The sequence below is a fragment of the Hoplias malabaricus genome, chromosome 5, assembly GCF_029633855.1.
Source record: "Hoplias malabaricus isolate fHopMal1 chromosome 5, fHopMal1.hap1, whole genome shotgun sequence".
In the NCBI taxonomy this organism is placed as follows: domain Eukaryota; kingdom Metazoa; phylum Chordata; class Actinopteri; order Characiformes; family Erythrinidae; genus Hoplias; species Hoplias malabaricus.
Window position 1 is genome coordinate 50,022,847 of NC_089804.1, and position 17,813 is coordinate 50,040,659.

Here is a 17,813-nt window from a genome sequence, read left to right on the forward strand (position 1 = left end):
TGAAAGAAAAATCTACTTTTAAAAAAGGCTAAATGGCAGATAGCTTCACACGAATGAGGTTATCTATAACCAACTAAGGAAACGATGCATGACCTAAATTTTCAAGTAGAGTAGTAAACCAGTGTCTTTGACTAAATGCATCATACTTAATTCCATCATGCGAATAGACTAGAGAGCAAGCAAATAGTGAGAAAAATATCCCTGAATTTGATAAAAGGTGTGTGTGTGTGTGTGTGTTATGTGTGTGTGTGTTTAAACACAACCGTGAACTACTCTTTTAATTGTGTAAAACACATTTCGTTATTGTTTCTTTACAGGGAAGCAGCGGGCGAGTCGTTACTGCCCTCTTCTGATCATTGACGGTAAACGCAGTTTGTTTTGTTTGTGGGGATTTCCTTGACGTCTGAGGCTATTTGTAACTTAATGTGAGAACTGTTTACAACAACAGAAGGAATGTAAAAAATATTTTAGTACTGTAAATATAATAATAATAAAGCTCATTCTTCAGAGAAGTTTAAATTATTAAGTGGGCTTTAATGGCGTCATTCCCCAGAGGGGGGTGGACACGTAGAGGGAGGAGAAAACACAAAGCTGAACTTTCATCTGACTGAGCGATAACTTTGCTCCAACGTAGAGCGAAAGAGAACGAATTATTATTAATGTTATGGAGTAAAACAGCCTGTGGGAGCATGGACTCTACAGGAGGAGGTAATTAGTTGAGAGTTCACTAAAGGCTACGTGGTAGAAACTTTTAACGTCTGAATTTTCCGGTCCACCTTAACTGGGTCAGCGGTTCCAATGCAGCTGCTTCCCCGCTTAAGGTGGAATCGAGGTCAAGTCTTATACTAACACTGATATATAAATGTAAGCTTCATCAGTGTATCGTTACCAGCTGTTTTTAAGATCCAGTTGTTTATAATATTTTATATTGTCTCGGTATAGGTTACAGATGTGTTACAATATTACTAACTAAATACTGCTACGTGTACCGTCCTTCATTCTACGAATGCTTATAGATGTGTCCCAATAATGGGTCTTTTTGAAATGATGCGTTATTTCTATAAGGGGTTTATACCAGTCTCCCAAAATATCCACTGAGTGTAATATAAAAAATATGTCCCTAAGTTCTAATTGCAACATGGTGCCGAAAGTGTCCATATGTTGAAGGCATTCATATATTGAGTGAACCCAGGCATATTGAGGCAACCACTGTGGGCACAGATGTTCCAGTTTGCAAACACAACATGTATAATCCCCACAGAAACACACAAAATGGAATCTTGCTCTAAATCATCTGCACACAAGCCTAAGGTCACCAAGCCCCAATTCCAAGCATGGGCCGACACTGGTGGTGTTTGTGATCCAGAACTGTTTCAACATCCAACATGACCTCATCTAATGTCACTAAAGTTTGTGTCTGTTTACCTTCAAATTTTCCCAGTATTTGTCTACGTTTTCCAGATGAGTAGCTGGTGTAAAGAAGCTGTTATTCTTCATGATGAATATTGGGATGTTTTATAGGCTACGTGAAAATGCCTTTATATTTTGTGATATAACATTTTGGACATCCCTAACTTAAAAGTAGTTTTCAGATGCACCAAGTATTGTATCCTGGCTCCAGATTGTTCAGTACATTTATTACAGGAGTAATTGATTATATATTAATACATACATGATTATATATTAGTGTATATTGCACAGATCAAACAGTATAATGCATACGTATTCTTGTGTAGGGAGCCTTTATAAACCTTACTAGAATGTACATCTGCTTTCTCTAGATGTGCATTACACAGCCTGCCCTTGACATTAAAAGATGGCTAAATTGAAAACATTCCAAGATTAAGCATAAGGAAGTGACGTAGCCAAGGCTGTATTATCAGCTTATCTACTGTTTCAGACTTTCTGGACCCTAACTAAGCCTGTGTTGCCAAAATGAGAAAGTTGTGGGCTTGTCTTTACTATTTTGTCTAAACATCACTTAACCTCAATGTTCTTTGTTAGTTGTAGTACATCACCTTTTATTAATTCATTCATTTATGTTTAAGACCCAGGTCCGAAAGAACCCAAACAGAAATGTCAAGTTAAGTCTGCACCAGAGGCAGCTGTTGGACGACACCTAAGTGAACCAGGAAGATTTGCTTATGCTGGCTTGGGTGCTGTGTCTCTTGGGCAGTTGTTTCCAGGACCTGAACAAAGGTAGATGGTTAAAATAAATTAAAGCATCCTTTAATTTAATGTCTTTTGTTTTGTGTAGTGTAATGAATAACCCTACTGCATTCAACATGGGAGACAGAATTTCCTGTATGAGCAGGACCATGCTTTTCCAATAAGTGTCTAAATCAGTGGTCCCCAAACCAGTTGATCGTGATTGACAGATCGATCTCCAAGACCATGAAAATCAATGGTTTGATGTTAAACAGGTCTTTGCCCACTTTTTCACTGTGCAGTATTCATAATGGTAAAATAGTGTTACCCCGTACCAATCAAGCACACAGATTTTCAGAAGTATCAACGATATATCATGGCTGCTTAAGTCATCATGTTTAAGATACTATAGCTGATTCATTCTGTATCCTCTGTGGTTCGCTGGCTTATAAAGCAGACTTATAAAAGCATGGTCACACAGGGTTTGTGTCTGCAAATTATGACACACGAATTCACGTCTCTGACAAATAGTGCTCCTTCTCTGTACTGTCTACTGTCTTTGCTCTGTCTGAGTCAGCATGGCTGCGGCGCCGGTGTTTCAAAACGGGAGATATTATACAAATATTTAATTCAGATTACAATTTATAACACAAGCGAGAGTCACAGTATTACCCTGGTGTTTTGTCAAGTTATGCTGCTTTGTCAAAATGTGTTACCATAGTGTATTTTTATAATTACAGGTGCCTACATAAAACTGTAAGAAACATATCAGAAAACCAACAGAAGTATACAAATGCACAATGTAAATCCCTGCAAAATTATGTAATTAATGGTAATTACAGTTATAATAAATTGTTTATAAATGTTTCATTTATCTTTTTTTTTGATTCAGCATGTACACTTCAGGAACGCTGAAGCAAATAACAGTAATCTTGAGCTTGTATAATGAATAATGTATGTATAATGTATAATGCAAAGAAAAAGATTGTGTAAAAATACATTCACCATGAGAAACATAATGCACTGTTATTATGCCCCCAGATTGATGGCATTATTATTGTTATTATTATTATACTGTAGCATTATGACACTTAACTTGTGATAATTAAAATTTCTATCAGTAGTTTGATCAGAGGAGGATGGATCCCCTTTCTGAGTCTTGGTTCCTCCCAAGGTTTCTTCCTCCAGCCTCGAGGGAGTTTTTCCTTGCATCTGTTGCCTTCAGCTTGCTCGCATTGGGCCTTGATTCAGATGATCTGTTCTGATACTAATTATGGAAAGCTGCTTTGTGACAATGTCAGTTGTAAAAAGCGCTATATAAATAAATTTGATTTAATTTGATTTGAGATGAAGTCTAGGATGAAACACACTAAAGTATTCCCTTAATGCAAACTAATTTTACCTAATGAACTCTTACCAGAAAGTTTCGAGAGCAGTACCTGGAAGGTTTGGTGCAGTGGCTGGACCTTGATGAGTCCGTCATGCCAGTCATGCAGGCATTTCTTGCCGGACTCGGATGTGAAGGCAGTGACACTTTCCTGTCCATCCTACAAGCAGAGCCGCTACTCAGTGCTGGGGCCTTACCTATTACACAGGTGCATAAAAGAGCACGTTTTATCAGTGCAATACTGCAATGCTTGTGTTATTATGGATTGATGTAACTTTTTCTGTTCTTTTTCTCTCTCAGGACCTTGTGTCATTCTCTGTGAAAGATGGTGAGGGTATTTCTTAAACCTTTTTATGATTTTCAAGTCGACCTGCATGTAATTGGAAGTGTACTGGCCTTGTGATTGTGTATCTACATATAATTGTGATTATATAAATTACAATATAATTATAAATTACAATATAATTATAACAAATAGGTAAACCCACAAGGATATGATGTTTATGCTTGACGTGTGCTATTTGAACCAAAATAAAGTACATATATATTGGATTAGACCTATATCTTCATAAATACACTTTACTATATAATATTCAGTCAAACTCAGTCAAGATGCACAAAGCACTCAGACAGAGAACAACTTATATTTCAAGGTCACGACTCATACAAACTTAAATTTACACAAGTAGAAACAGAATGGATGTAGGTGTAGTTGGCTTTGTGGACATGTCAAATCTTTTCTAATAAGGGTCGAGTCACTTTCATATGTGGCCCTAGATTGGATAGGTATCCCATTTGTGGGCATGCAACATGAACCTGAAGATCAGCTCAGATTTCATGTTTCTTTTTAGCGCTATTGTCGTCAGCCAGTAATAGCAACAACATGCAAGCTATATTCCAAAATGCTCAGTGATTCCTACACAGCAAAACTATGGCTTCTGCACCAAAATAATGCACTGTATGTTAGAAAAAGTACCATACAGGTGTTAGCTAAATATAAATGGATTTGGTTTAGACGTATTGTGCAGTACTGGGGTGTAAAAGCTTTTTGGATGTTTAAGGACCTACATCATGCACAACACAGGTCTTAGGGACCCATTTGGGATGGAGGTACATAAATGAATCAGTGTGTGCATTCATGCCTTTTCTGGGACAGATTGTTTCACATTATAGATAGATACAGGTCACTTACGTTTTTGAATGTGAACTGCCATGATATTATTCATTCATTCATTCATTATCTGTAAGCGCTTATCCAGTTCAGGGTCACGGTGGGTCCAGAGCCTACCTGGAATCATTGGGTGCAAGGCAGGAATACACCCTGGAGGGGGCGCCAGTCCTTCACAAGGCAACACAGACACACACACCAATGGACACTTTTGAGTCGCCAATCTACCTACCAACGTGTGTTTTTGGACTGTGGGAGGAAACCGGAGCACCCGGAGGAAACCCACACAGACACTGGGAGAACACATCAACTCCTCACAGACAGTCACCCGGAGCGGGAATCAAACCCACAACCTCCAGGCCCCTGGAGCTGTGTGACTGCGACACTACCTGCTGCACCACCGTGCTGCCCCATGATATTATTATATTATGAAATAGGCATCATCAATATCCCTTATGTTAATGCTAAGACTGCTTTAAACTGGGTTGAGCAATGAATTTGAAAATTGACAAAATTAATTTATTACTTATTTTTTTTATTTAGCAGTATTTTTATGTGATTATAGGACAGTTTAGCTTTATTCCAGATATTGTGCAAACATACTTGCTCTGAAAACAAACATGTACTCCTGAAAGCTTAAGTTTTTTTTAGTGCTGTGATCACACTCCTGATCTTGTGCTGTAGGTCAGTATGATGCACGAGCCCGTGTCCTGATCAGACATGTGACCTGCCTGCTGCGTGTGTGTCCTCAGCAGTTGGAGGACTTTGAGGAGACACTTGGAGAACAGCTGAGAGAAGGAGGAGAGGAGAGCGAGTAAGAGTGAAATTTTCCAAGTACTCCTCACTGCAGAAACAGAAATCCCCTGGGTGGAGTCGGGTCACATCCAGCTCCTTCTTCATGGGAGGTTAGCGTTAGAGTTAGGTTGTATTAGTCTACTCCAATGAAAACTGGATCACATCCAACTCCTCCCTATGGATTTCTGGTTCTGCAGAACACAAATTAAAACACAAATACATTTTTTTCACTTGTTTCACTGAGCTATCAGCTAATGCAGCATTTGTTTGGTACCACTTTAATATATACTACACTTACAAATGTTTCGAAAATCTGCTATTATGTTGTTATTAATTAGGTTGTAAACACCTGAAGGGTAATTATTAATCATTTTTTAACACAGAGAAAGGACAAAGTTTTTATTATTATTATTATTTTTTACGAATGTGGATTTATTCATTTCATATGTTAGGGCACACCACACTACCACCAATGTAGTAAAACATACCACAAATATGTTCTGTGGTGATTAATTGATTAAACTTGATGGTTAAATGGTTAAACGTATTAACAAATACATGTTGAAGCTGATGGGCTTAATGTCGACTGATGGAGAAGACAAAGTAAAGCCAGGATTCAGATTCAGATCTGAGGTGTAGATGGATGTTGATTTACTATTTGGCAAACAACAGGTCACTTTTTACTTACGTTTATTAATTACTTTTAATGTATGTACAACCTAATTAATAACATTAATAAATGGATAGTAAACCATATATAACTGTTTATAGTAGTGGTACTGAAGGGGTTACCAGCATAAGTAAAGTCATGTTTTTCTAATCAGCGTGAAAGGTACCGAATACATTTCTGTTTAAAAAGCACAGTTGTAGAATGTGAGCTTGTTATGAGGGTAAAATGTAACGCCATAGTTTGTGTCTCCTTTTTTTCCGTGCCTCATTTGCGTTCAGTTAGGATTCTTTACAACAGTAAGTATAAAATTACACACATAATATTTGAAAAATCTCTTTAAACAATTTTGCATTTCAAAGACCCCGTTATTTGCAGATGAAGAGTTAGTATTCTGGATTTAAAATACCTGGATGTCCATTAAATTTCCTCCAGCCTTGACTCATAAGTTGTTTTGCCTGCAGAGAAGAATCATCAAGAAGACGAAAGAAAGAAAGGGGTCGCAAGCTACGCCGTTACTTGCTTATAGGTCTTGCGACAGTTGGTGGAGGCACAGTAATTGGTAGGTTTGAACTGTTTTTATTTCTGTGTGTGCAGGCGGTGTTGTGTTATGTTTATTCATTTGATTTAATTGATTTTATGGTGGTGGTACCTTTTGCTGTCTCTGTGGTGGTACCCTCAAAGGATACGTATTCAGTACCTTTAGTTAAAGTACTTTTTATACCTTAATCCATTATAATTGTAGTTTTTACAGTTGTGTAGATCTCATACACCCCACTTCAACTGCAGGTCTTATGGGTTTGTTTTGTTTACACAGTTCTATAATGAAATCTCAGAAATAACACTGCTAGAATGTAATGTACCTTTTGGGAACACAGGAACACAACTGGACTTTGAATCTAATGCTGTACCTGTTTTGAAACATTTTTGAAACATCTTTGTACATTTAGTGACCAATAATATACCTCTAACACCCTTTTTTCTGAGCATGTGCAGTAAATAGATTTGTTATTAAATGGCAGCAAAATATAAATAACAGGTCAAATAATAATAATAATAATAATAATAAAAAAAACCCTGGCAAAAATAGAATAGATTCTGTTCATTATATTCCATAGGTTACATATAACTTACATGTGTATTTCTATATCAACCAAGTATTTGACAATATTTTAACTGGTTTCACAAATATGCATTAGCATGGGGCAGCTGTATGAGTCAATTGGGTCTTTAGCAAAAAAGAGACTGGGTGTTAAAATACCCTTTGTTGGTTTTTATTTAAATTGTAATAAATAGGAATAAATGTCTCCGCTCTTGCCCATGCTTTGTTTTCTAGGTGTGACAGGGGGTCTGGCTGCTCCTCTGGTGGCTGCCGGTGCAGGGGCAGTTTTGGGAGCAGGAGGGGCAGCTGCTCTGGGGTCAGCTACTGGCATTGCCATTATGGCTTCTCTGTTTGGTGCTGCTGGAGCAGGTTTAACTGGTGAGCTGACAGTGACCATCATTATCTGCAGTGTATGTAATTACTTCTCATTCATTCTGGTGGCACCACAAGTATGCCTTAACACAAGGCGCTCATTTAGATTTTGTTTGATTTATTTATTTTTCCTTTTTAAACTTTCACATTGCCGTTTAGTATCAGCCATTCTTATGTCCTTTTTACCTTTTTACCTTATCAGGCTATAAGATGAACAAACGAGTAGGTGCTATTGAAGAGTTTGAGTTCCTTCCTATGAGCACAGGAAAACACCTTCACCTCACTGTGGCTGTGACAGGATGGCTCTGCAGTGGCAAATACAGTCAGTGTTTAAATAACTTTATTAACTGATAATCATATTTCTATCAGTCATTTCTGACAAATATTTAAATTATGCACATTGTTTTAATAAGATAGTAATTGGGTCTGTGTGTGAACTCTGTATGTAACCAAAAATGTGTGTAGCTTTTAACATTTTCAGATGTCAACTATGAAATAATTCAGTTTATTTATACAAAATAAGACAAATTAAACCCTTAAAGGCATAGTTCAAGATTGTAATCAAAAAACACTTTTTATAAAACTCAAAAGATATTTCCTCAACATTTGCTAGGTCTCCAGTCTGTCTGTGTACTGGAAACCGGTCTAATGAGTTTACGAAGCCCCAGTGTCAGTAAATTAGTAAAAAAATCTAATTGTTTAGTATGCTAGTCTCTCTCTCTCTCACTCTCTCTCTGCTCATGACAGAGGCATGTTATTATGACTTACTTTTACTGCTTCAGATCACTTAATGTGGAAATGTCTCCAAATAATAAAAAAAGCACAGAAAGTGCTACAAAACTAAACTAGAGTTACAAATGAGGCCCTGTGGTAATTCAAACAATGAATAAAAACATACAGCACAAGAACACACCATTCCACCTTAAAGGACGTTTAGCTTCGGAATGAAAAAAAAAACAGAGTACTGATTGCTCAGTATTGCAGAAGAATACAGGACAAGATGCTATTATTAAAACGGTGTACTACCTATACTTATAGTAACAATGTCTACAAACCTACTAATATTAACTTTGAAATAAAAAGTTGTTCCATTTCACACAAACAATATGTGTGAAACAGAGCTTATGTATTGTTTTACAGTTGTGTGAGTCAATTACATTGAAGTTTGCTGTAGAATGCAGTAGTACCTGTTCTTGTAGACTTAGTAGGACACCCTTTTGGACATCTAATGTTTGTGCCAATTAGAATGTGCAGAAATGAAGGTAGAGATTTATTTTCTCCAATTCTGTGGTTCAACTAGGCTCTTTCCAGGCACCATGGTGCAGTCTGGGTGCCTGTGGAGAACAGTACTGTCTAAAGTGGGAGTCCCGCTACTTGTTGGATCTAGGATGCGTACTGGACTCCCTTTGGGATGGACTTGTCAGTATTGTGGCCCAAGAGGCACTGAAATACACTGTTCTTTCAGGTGGGTCTTCTTTCAGCTTCTTTCAGAGTTTGGCACAGATTTACATTTTTGTTAAATACTTAAATACATTAAACTAAGTACATTGAACTGAAATCAACAGCTGTTTTAGTTATTGGATGTTGTGGCACATCTCATTTACTGCAAGATGTTTTGGGGGTTATTTAAAAAATCGCCACATCACTGCAATAGACTGTGCCCTCAGTATCTGACCTGACATGTTTTTCTACTAGGATCATAGAGCCTTAATGCAACATGATTTATTTGCTGCTCTCCTTCAAAGTAACTCCAACTTGGCCTTGAAAGTGTGAATTCATTTCCTCCCTACACTTCATAACAGTTCCATTTTTAATACTTCACCTTAGGTCTCCAAATGCTTCCCAGGAGCCCAACATTGATGTTGGGAGTTTAGATATTAATTTGTGTTTTTTTATTCCTGTGTCACTCATGCACAGGCATTGTTACGGCTCTGACCTGGCCTGCATCGCTGTTGGCAGTGGCAAGTGTGATTGACAACCCGTGGGGAGTGTGCCTGAGTCGTTCAGCGGAGGTGGGAAAGCACCTAGCCCAAGTGCTCCGGAGCCGGCAACAGGTCAGTGAGGTGTTAGATTGAAAAGTTAGGTGGAAAAAGTTTCTTTCCTCCACTCGTAATAGACTACTGAATTCATGGTATAGTCATGCCCATATTAGGATTCTGTTCCTCAGCTGAATTTCTTTGCATTGGTTTGAAATCACCATCATGTCCTGATGTTAAAAAAATGTTCTTCCTCTGAATGTCACCGGATTCTCTGAATTACAACGTTGTTAAGGAGTTGAAATACACACTCCTGTGTACTGGAGTGATATTAGAAAACTGGGCATCTCACTAAAATCCTCCACACAAACCTGCAGTCTTTGCCAGGTCAGATTATGATGTTGCTTTGTTCGTATACAAAACAGTAGCGCAGCAGGTAATGTCGCAGTCTAGGGACCTGGAGGTTGTGGGATCGATTCTGCTCCAGGTGACTGTCTTTGAGGAGTTTGGTGTGTTCTCCCTGTGTCCGCGTGGGTTTCCTCCGGAAGCTTCGGTTTCCTCCCACAGTCCAAAAACACACGTTGGTAGGTGGATTGGCGACTCAGAAGTGTCCGTAGGTGTGAGTGTTGCCCTGTGAAGGACTGGCGCCCCCTCCAGGGTGTATTCCCGCCTTGCGCCCAATGATTCCAGGTAGGCTCTGGACCCACCGTGACCCTGAATTGGATAAGCGCTTACAGATAATGGATGGATTTACTTTTGTACACTGTCAATAAAGTGTGTGGAGAAGTTGCTTATCTGTAGCATTTGTGTTGAATTTTCAATTCCTAAAAGACTTTATTATTCAGAGGACCAAGCATCACAGAAAACTGTGGATACACCAATCTTTTTAACCTTTGTTGAACAGGTAATATAAGGGAGGCTTTTTTAAATATCGAATTGAAAAATTCAGGTTAGACTAGTATTCCAAATATGGGTGTTACACCAAATAGAAACATTACATAAGTACTCTATAACTATCCAATTTGGCTGATATAAATGGAGTTGGCCTTTGTTTGTTGACAGTGTTTTACTGACAAAGCAATGAATACATTAATGTCCTCAACTGCCTATGTTCTTTTCTTGTTTTGTCTTTCTCTGAATGAAGGGGAAGCGACCTGTCAATCTTATTGGCTTTAGCCTTGGAGCTCGAGTTATCTATTTCTGTTTAGAGGAGCTTTCCAATGACCAAGGTGCATTTTTTCTTACTTTATGACACTGATCATTGTGCACGCAAGCACATCTACAAAGTAAATTATAGAGGCTTATGTAGCATGCAGTGCTTCTCTTTGTCTCTGCTGAATGATGGAAAGGTGAAGACATTAATTTGCAGTGTGTGGGCCGCAGTAGCGAGCCTTAGCTGCTTCATCTCGTTAAAAGATGTGTCATGTCTCATTACTGGCTAGGTAGTGAAGGTATAGTGGAAGATGTCGTTCTTTTGGGAGCCCCTGTGGATGGATCTGAGAAAACGTGGGATCGACTCTCCAGAGTTGTCGCAGGGAAGATTGTAAATGGCTATTGCAGGTAAGACAAGAGACATATTGCATATGAGTAACATACTGTAAGAAATTTATGTTTGTATTTCCTCTTAGAGGCGATTGGCTGCTTGGATTTCTGTATAGAAGTTCTTCTGTTCAGCTGTCTGTGGCTGGGCTGCAGCCAATCAACTCCAGTACTCGCCGCATAATTAATGTGGACCTGTCATCTGTGGTGAGTACATGGCAGTGCCCACATACAAAACACTTCCCAGGACGACAGGATGAAAGCATAATATTATTAATACACGTTCTACCAAAAATAGACTTGGATCTAGATGAATGCCCTTATTGCAGAAAAAAAAATCATTTTATTGTTTAAATACAAGGCTTTGATGTTTAATTTCTAAATACATAGAGTACACAAAATAAGGTTTAAAATAGAAACTGTAAAAACAGTGAAGGGTGTGAAATGCTGATTTTTTTCAACTGATTACCATTAAAACATTTAATGTGTTTTTTTTTTAAATAATTTAATTAAATATTATGTATTATAATGTATATACATTTTTCTGTCCATATATACAACTGAGCTGCAGTAAAAGTTTGTTATGAAAACATTGTTTTTGTGATGTCACAAAAACAAACACATTTACATATATACATTTATTCAACCTTGTGCACTTTGAGCCTGTCCATTCACATTGAAATTTGGAGTGTTTCAGCCCACACTTATTATATTATTCAAAAGGAGAATGTGATGTTGAAGCATGTTCATGTAAAAATGTGCTGTTTTTGGTGCATATACCAATAAAATATCAGGAAAATGTAAATAAGGATTACATATTGCATGTGGCCCCTTAAACCTCAGACACACAGAGAATATTATTACAATACTAATACAGTGGAACCTCTACTAACGAACGCCTATACTAACGAACTTTCCAAGATACGAACCGGGCATTTGAATATTTTTTGCCTCCACTAACGAACCATGACTCTAGAAAAGAACCCGAGCCTCTGCCGAGCTGGCGGCTGGAAATAGCCACTGACCCCAAGACTTGAGTGAGCTTTTAAGATTAGCAAATTGTAGTTTTAGCAATTTAGCATTAGTGTAAATAGCAGACATCGAAATTCGTGCTAAGTTAAGCCGTATCTACGCTTTGTCTCCCCACATTCACCCACCCCCACCTCCCGTCATACAGCCAGTGCCTGTGTTACTCCTCCAGCCAGTCGTCACGTCTTCAAGGTAGCGATATGTAACCACTGAAAACTTTTTTTTTTCTTTTTTATTACTGTTACCACTGTATTTCTCTTTTTATTAGTAGTAATGCTACATGTATTTTTTTACTAATTTGAGAGAGTTGTAAACATATATCAGTGCAAAAAGGGTGACATTTGGGGTGGGGGCTGGAAGGCATTAATTGCTTTCCATTATTTTAAATGGGGAAAATTGACTCGAGATACGAACTTTTCCACTTACGAACCAGGTCACGGAACGGATCAAGTTCGTAGGTAGAGGTTCCACTGTATATAAAATAGCATTGTTGCAATCTATGTGAAAGTGCTCTTTGAAAACTGAGCAAATTAATTAATAGAATACTACACTGAATTGAATCGTTTGTTTACAGTTCCTTTTGGTTTATACAAAATTGTACATATTGAACCTATTCACTTAACTTCACATTCTGTGCTTTCATACTTGAATTCAGCCAAACTGTGTGCGACGAGACTTTGTGACAGAGTTAATAAAGAAAGTGGTGATAAGCAGTGCAAATTCATTTGACACAGAGCTCAAGCTGAAGCATAAAAACCTTGAACAGAGACAAATCAGCCAACTCTTATGAAGCAGTTTAAACCACTTACAGATATTTCTGTTTGGATATTGTAATGATATAATTTGTTCCCAGGAGCATGGGCATTAAACAGAGATGAATCTAAAAAACAAACATGGACATAGGAGTAAAGTTTAATTTTTACTTGAAATGCAGGAAAAACTGTAATAAAGCAGGAATCAAACTCGATAGGAATGCTTGAGAGAGAACACTATCTAGCATGTATGGAGGGCACCCTAAAATATGACTTTAATCATCTTCTCAGGTCAAAGGTCATTTGGACTACATGCGTCAGATGGACACAATCCTTGTAGCAGTTGGTGTTCCTACCAAAGAAGGTGTTGGAGTCATGGCTGTCCAGCCTCAGACAGTGACGGTAGCTCAGGGGAAACTGGACAGTGCGGAGGTCCAGTCAGCCGAGGAGAATGGACAACAAGTGGATGAACCTGTAATATCACCAAACAATGCTGTAGAAGCTAACACAAAAGAATCGACAAAGACACACACTGCTAAGAGAGAGACAGAAGATGGCTGGGATATTCCAGACATTTCAGACTTACTGGACTCTCTCAGTGCTGCTGAGCCTGAACAAAATCACAGCAGTGTTTGTCGTACCACTGAGGGCAGCAAAGGCTCAGACTTTCAGGGCAGAGGGAAGGCAGAATGTGAAAGTGACACAAACACTGAACACATGTCCTGGGACTGGGACACCACCCACTGGACTATGGAGCACACAGACACAAACCACTCAGGACAGTCTAAAAGGATCACACAGGACAAGCTAGCCAATGGCAAACCACCATTATCTCTGCCAACTGCAAAACCACCTACACACTTGCTTCAGACTCCAGTCCCAGAACACTCAGGAAAAACAAATGTCGACTCAAATGGTAATTTAGCCTAAATCAGTGTTTCTCAGGTCTTGTCCCGCAGGGTCCGTGCACTGAAGAGTTCAGTGCAAATAAAAAATCTGACTCAGATCTTCAGCAAATTATAAAACCGTGCATAAGATGGACCTTGAATAAAACATACACTGTGCAAAAAAAAAGTAATACAGTGGCAAGTGAAAGCAGCTTAAATGCAAGCAGTAAAGCTAACATTTGTCATTATGATATTGTAGGAGTATAGCATTACTTTTAAATAATTTCACCATATAAAATGACTGGCACATCATTTTGCTTCCAGAAATGTTATGAAGAATTATATGTAGAGTTACAACATCTAAATGAAGATTCAAATACTCAATACTCTAGACAACAGTTGGATTGTAATGATCTGTTTAAGAGGTGTATATAGGAAGTCATTGAAGTGTGTCTGCTTTTGGCTTTATGTGTTTAAGGTGCTTTCACTTACCAAGTGAGCTGCCAGGACTGGAATTAAAATGAATCTTTTGTTGATTTGTTTATACTTATGTTAAATTATTTTTCAAGTATTAACTCTTTAGTCGTCATAACAGTTGACAGTGTGAACTAAGAAGTGGCTGTTTTGTAGCAGACACTGTACTCTGCTTTGCTCACCACTTGAAAAACAAATGTAGATTCGTAATTAAAAGCCTCGTTACAGCTTAACGGACAGCCACTTGACATTGTGGTGGGTATTAGTGAGATTCCTTTCACTCTCATCTTGCCTTCCATCTGTTGTGGTTGTTATGGTAATGCTTGAAGTGGGAGATGTGATGCCAGCTCTGTGTCTACGTTTTATGCATCCCAGGCAACCTTCATGCTCATCTTTGTAGTGTGGTGCTGTCTCGGTTTGGTTTGTCTTAACACCAAACACTCCCACACAAGTTGGCACGAGTGATATGGATACACAGCCTCCTCTACGGATCTCAACACTTTCCTTTGGACCCTGTCTTAACACCTTTTATATGTAATCTATGATTCACAAGGCCTATATTATCCGTCCTGTTTGGTAGACTTGTTTAGAAGCAAATTACCTCTGGGACCTGGCTCGTAACTCAGTCATTTACTCATTGATGTTTAGTGGGCTAAAGATTCCCCACAAGGGGGCACCATTAGCATGCGTCATAAGAGCAGTACTTTGTGTATCCCATTTGTCTCCTCAGTCTACCAGCATGACCCTCAGTCTAGTGTGTCAACCTGGTTGGGCAGGAGTAAAGGGAGGTCAATCTCGGCATGCTCTGCATCCAGCAGGTTTACAGCGTCGGTTGCTGTGGCTGGTGGCTGCGGAGGGTCAGAGATAAGCGAGGGCGGTTCTGTGGGTAACTGAGGCTCTCCTGAGTTGCGCAGGGAGAGGGAGAGTGGAGGGGAAGGGCGTCTAGGGATGTGTGAGGAGGAGCAGCAGGACCACAGCCGCGAGAGCGCTCTTTTAAAGTCCCGCATGAAGAGTGGATAGATGATGGGGTTCATGGTGCTGTTGCAGTAGCCGAGCCAAGTGATCGCATCGAAGAGCGAGGGAGGAATGCACTCACAAACGGCCTAAACAAAGGGAAAACAAAAAGGTCTCGGATCACGGAGGAGGTCAATACTCTGAGAGGAAAAGGTCATGGATGTCTAGTTTCAATGGAGGCAAGGAAAGAGGATGCTTGAGGGAAAATGAAAAGGGTAGGAGAGAGAGAGTAAGAGAGAGAGAGCTATTCACACACCATATTGAGTGTGAAGGAGGGAAGCAGACAGGCGCGCCCAGAAGCTCTCAGTGTCTGTGCTGCTTTCCGTGGGAGAAGAGCGAGGGACACAGATGGGGGGTGAGATGACTGGATTACAGAAAGCAGGATGGGTATCATTTGAGAGCTGGATGGGTATAGTTACAGAATTAAAGAGAGGTACTTTATATTGCTCAATCTTCTAAAATGTCAGGGTCTCATATGGATTCTGAAGTAGATGCTTCATGCCCACCCTGATCAGAATGAAACGGTTACAGAAGACGAATGAAGGAATGAATGATTGAATGTTTGTCAGCTGTCTTTGGAGAACACAGTGGAAATCCACGTATTGAAAACAGTGTATTAATAGTATGCAGCAGATTAAGCGTTAAATGTTACTTTTTACCAATGATTGATATTCCTCAAAGGGTACAAATTTAGGGACGCACACCTGTGCCAAGTTGGCGATGAAGAACGGCAACCAGGCACTGAAGAACAGCCCCAGAAGAACTCCCAATGTCAGGCTAGCCTTCAATGCCCTCTTCCCCTGCCTGTGAGCCAGACGTCGTTCACTGTTCACCGACAACTGGGAGGAAGAGGACAGACATGTTCAGAAAGACTTTGCTGAGGTTCCTTTTGCTTAAACAGGTCATAATAAACTATCCCTCACATGGAAGAAATTACTTTTGTTACACACTCCCTCTATGACTCTTGAATACAGCATGACCTTTCTGCTAAATTGCTCTGACCCCTACACTTCTCTAAGGGCTCTACCTTTCATCTTGGTTTCTTTAGGTCATAGTAGTTTCCATATTCAAACATTTTAATACTAAAACTCTTTCACCTCTCTCCTGCCTTGATTTTTCTTTTTGCTTTTCTCATATGAAGGACATTGGCATATTCACTGTCAACTCCAGCACCTCTTGAGGTTTTTATATGGACTATAGAATACAGATGAAGAAAGCAGATAGGCAAGGCTATCTTCAGCTACGTTCTCTCTAGCTCACTCAGTCTGTCTCTCTCTCTTTCTCTCTCTCACACACACACACACAATCCCTAACTCACGCAAATGCGTGCCCTCATGCTGAGGACTGATCCCATAAGTACTTATGCTTTCTCCTTTTAACTCTTGCTTTAACTGTCTGCTAGTCCTCACCGGAGCATGACGTGACACTGCAGGCTCCTGGTGGCTGAAGTCATCTCCATCCTGAAGAACGTGTCCAAGAGAAGGAGGATGGGATGGTTCTCCTGGAGAGTGATGAGGATACGGAGGATGTGTGAGCGCTTCTACTTGGCGTGCTTGTCTCCTGGCGGCCAGCAGGATGCGACAGTAGGTGAAGCAGATGGCCGTAGAGGGCAGGAAGAAGGTGAGAAAAGTGGCCACCAAGGCAAAGGGCAAGGTGACACTCAGACGACACTGCAAAGATGGGGTGCCAGAGTTGGACAGCTGGAAGTACGAAGGTGGGTAACTGGAGCTCAACTCTGGCACTGTGGCGTTGGCTGGGCTGTGGACCGTGTGGTCTTGAGGACGTCCCAGGCTGTGCCAGTCCATCTTTATTGGCAAAAAGGAAGTTAGGGCTGCCAAACCCCAAGCTCCACCTACAAGCAACAAAGCACGGGGCGGGGTCATACGCTGTTTGTAGCGCAAGGGAGAAATAATGAGGAGGTAGCGGTCCAAGCTGATCACGCACAAGTTAAGGATGGAGGCGCTGCAGCACATCACGTCGAAGCAGAGCCAAACGGGGCAAAAGCCTGGAGAAAGAACCCAGGTTCCAGACAGAACATTCAGCATGGCAGGTGGCATCACCACCAGAGCCACCATCAGGTCTGAAAAGAAGAGGGACACCAGAAAACAATTGGAGGTGCACCTCAATGACCGATGAGCGAAGACCAAAGCTATCAACAGGATGTTCCCACAAGCTGTCATCAGAATAATGAGGGACAGCATGACTGCTAGAAGCCACGGACCACTGCCACTGATGCTCCAAACATCACCGCCATAGAAACCGTCACTGAGGGTTCTGCTGAGGTTACGATCCACACCTGATGTTTCTGCCCAGGGCAGAATGGTACCACTCATTGTAGGAGCTGCCACTTGTTTCTGGACTTCTGGGCTTAATGATCCATGATTTCACAAGCACAAGAATTTCAAAGGTGCTATTGGAGTCCAGGTCTCCTGGCTAGGACTTAAGCCAAAGGATCTTCAGGAATTTTCACGTCACAGGTTGAAAACTAGCTCAGGTGAGGAAC

At 40.0% G+C, this 17,813-nt stretch overlaps 2 protein-coding genes across 4 annotated transcripts; one reads left to right on the forward strand and one right to left on the reverse strand.

Moving 5' to 3' along the window:
- The first annotated feature begins 577 nt into the window (after positions 1-577).
- On the forward strand, positions 578-14,570 carry tmco4 (transmembrane and coiled-coil domains 4). Of its 3 annotated transcripts, none has more exons than XM_066671340.1 (14): positions 578-708; positions 2,049-2,199; positions 3,569-3,743; positions 3,836-3,863; positions 5,388-5,517; positions 6,630-6,727; positions 7,502-7,645; positions 7,842-7,961; positions 8,940-9,104; positions 9,557-9,693; positions 10,760-10,844; positions 11,058-11,175; positions 11,244-11,361; positions 13,227-14,570. In XM_066671340.1, exons 1-14 carry the CDS (start codon positions 660-662, stop codon positions 13,863-13,865), a joined length of 2,157 nt encoding a protein of 718 aa, XP_066527437.1. In that variant the 5' UTR covers positions 578-659; the 3' UTR covers positions 13,866-14,570. The 3 variants fall into 3 exon arrangements, with proteins under 3 accessions (XP_066527437.1, XP_066527438.1, XP_066527439.1); XM_066671341.1 differs by having other exon boundaries at positions 3,573-3,743; positions 13,227-14,567; XM_066671342.1 differs by lacking the exon at positions 11,244-11,361 and having other exon boundaries at positions 13,234-13,552.
- A 472-nt stretch (positions 14,571-15,042) lies between these two features.
- Positions 15,043-17,774, reverse strand: htr6 (5-hydroxytryptamine (serotonin) receptor 6). The gene is made up of 3 exons (XM_066673143.1): positions 16,720-17,774; positions 16,015-16,149; positions 15,043-15,399 (listed from the first exon to the last, which is right to left on the reverse strand). Exons 1-3 carry the CDS (start codon positions 17,641-17,643, stop codon positions 15,043-15,045), a joined length of 1,416 nt encoding a protein of 471 aa, XP_066529240.1. The 5' UTR covers positions 17,644-17,774.
- Positions 17,775-17,813: the final 39 nt, after the last annotated feature.

What these genes read in the sequence shown, in the direction of transcription:
- tmco4 (XM_066671340.1), top strand. Translation starts at nt 660, where the DNA reads ATGTTATGGAGTAAAACAGCCTGTGGGAGCATGGACTCTACAGGAGGA. An exon ending in GCTCTGCAGTGGCAAATACA is followed by an intron (nt 7,962 to 8,939) that starts GTCAGTGTTTAA and finishes TGGTTCAACTAG; the next exon opens with GCTCTTTCCAGGCACCATGG. An exon ending in GAAATACACTGTTCTTTCAG is followed by an intron (nt 9,105 to 9,556) that starts GTGGGTCTTCTT and finishes ACTCATGCACAG; the next exon opens with GCATTGTTACGGCTCTGACC.
- htr6 (XM_066673143.1), bottom strand. Translation starts at nt 17,643, where the DNA reads ATGAGTGGTACCATTCTGCCCTGGGCAGAAACATCAGGTGTGGATCGT. An exon ending in CAGTGTCACGTCATGCTCCG is followed by an intron (nt 16,150 to 16,719) that starts GTGAGGACTAGC and finishes TCTTCCTCCCAG; the next exon opens with TTGTCGGTGAACAGTGAACG. An exon ending in TCATCGCCAACTTGGCACAG is followed by an intron (nt 15,400 to 16,014) that starts GTGTGCGTCCCT and finishes CCCTTTGTTTAG; the next exon opens with GCCGTTTGTGAGTGCATTCC.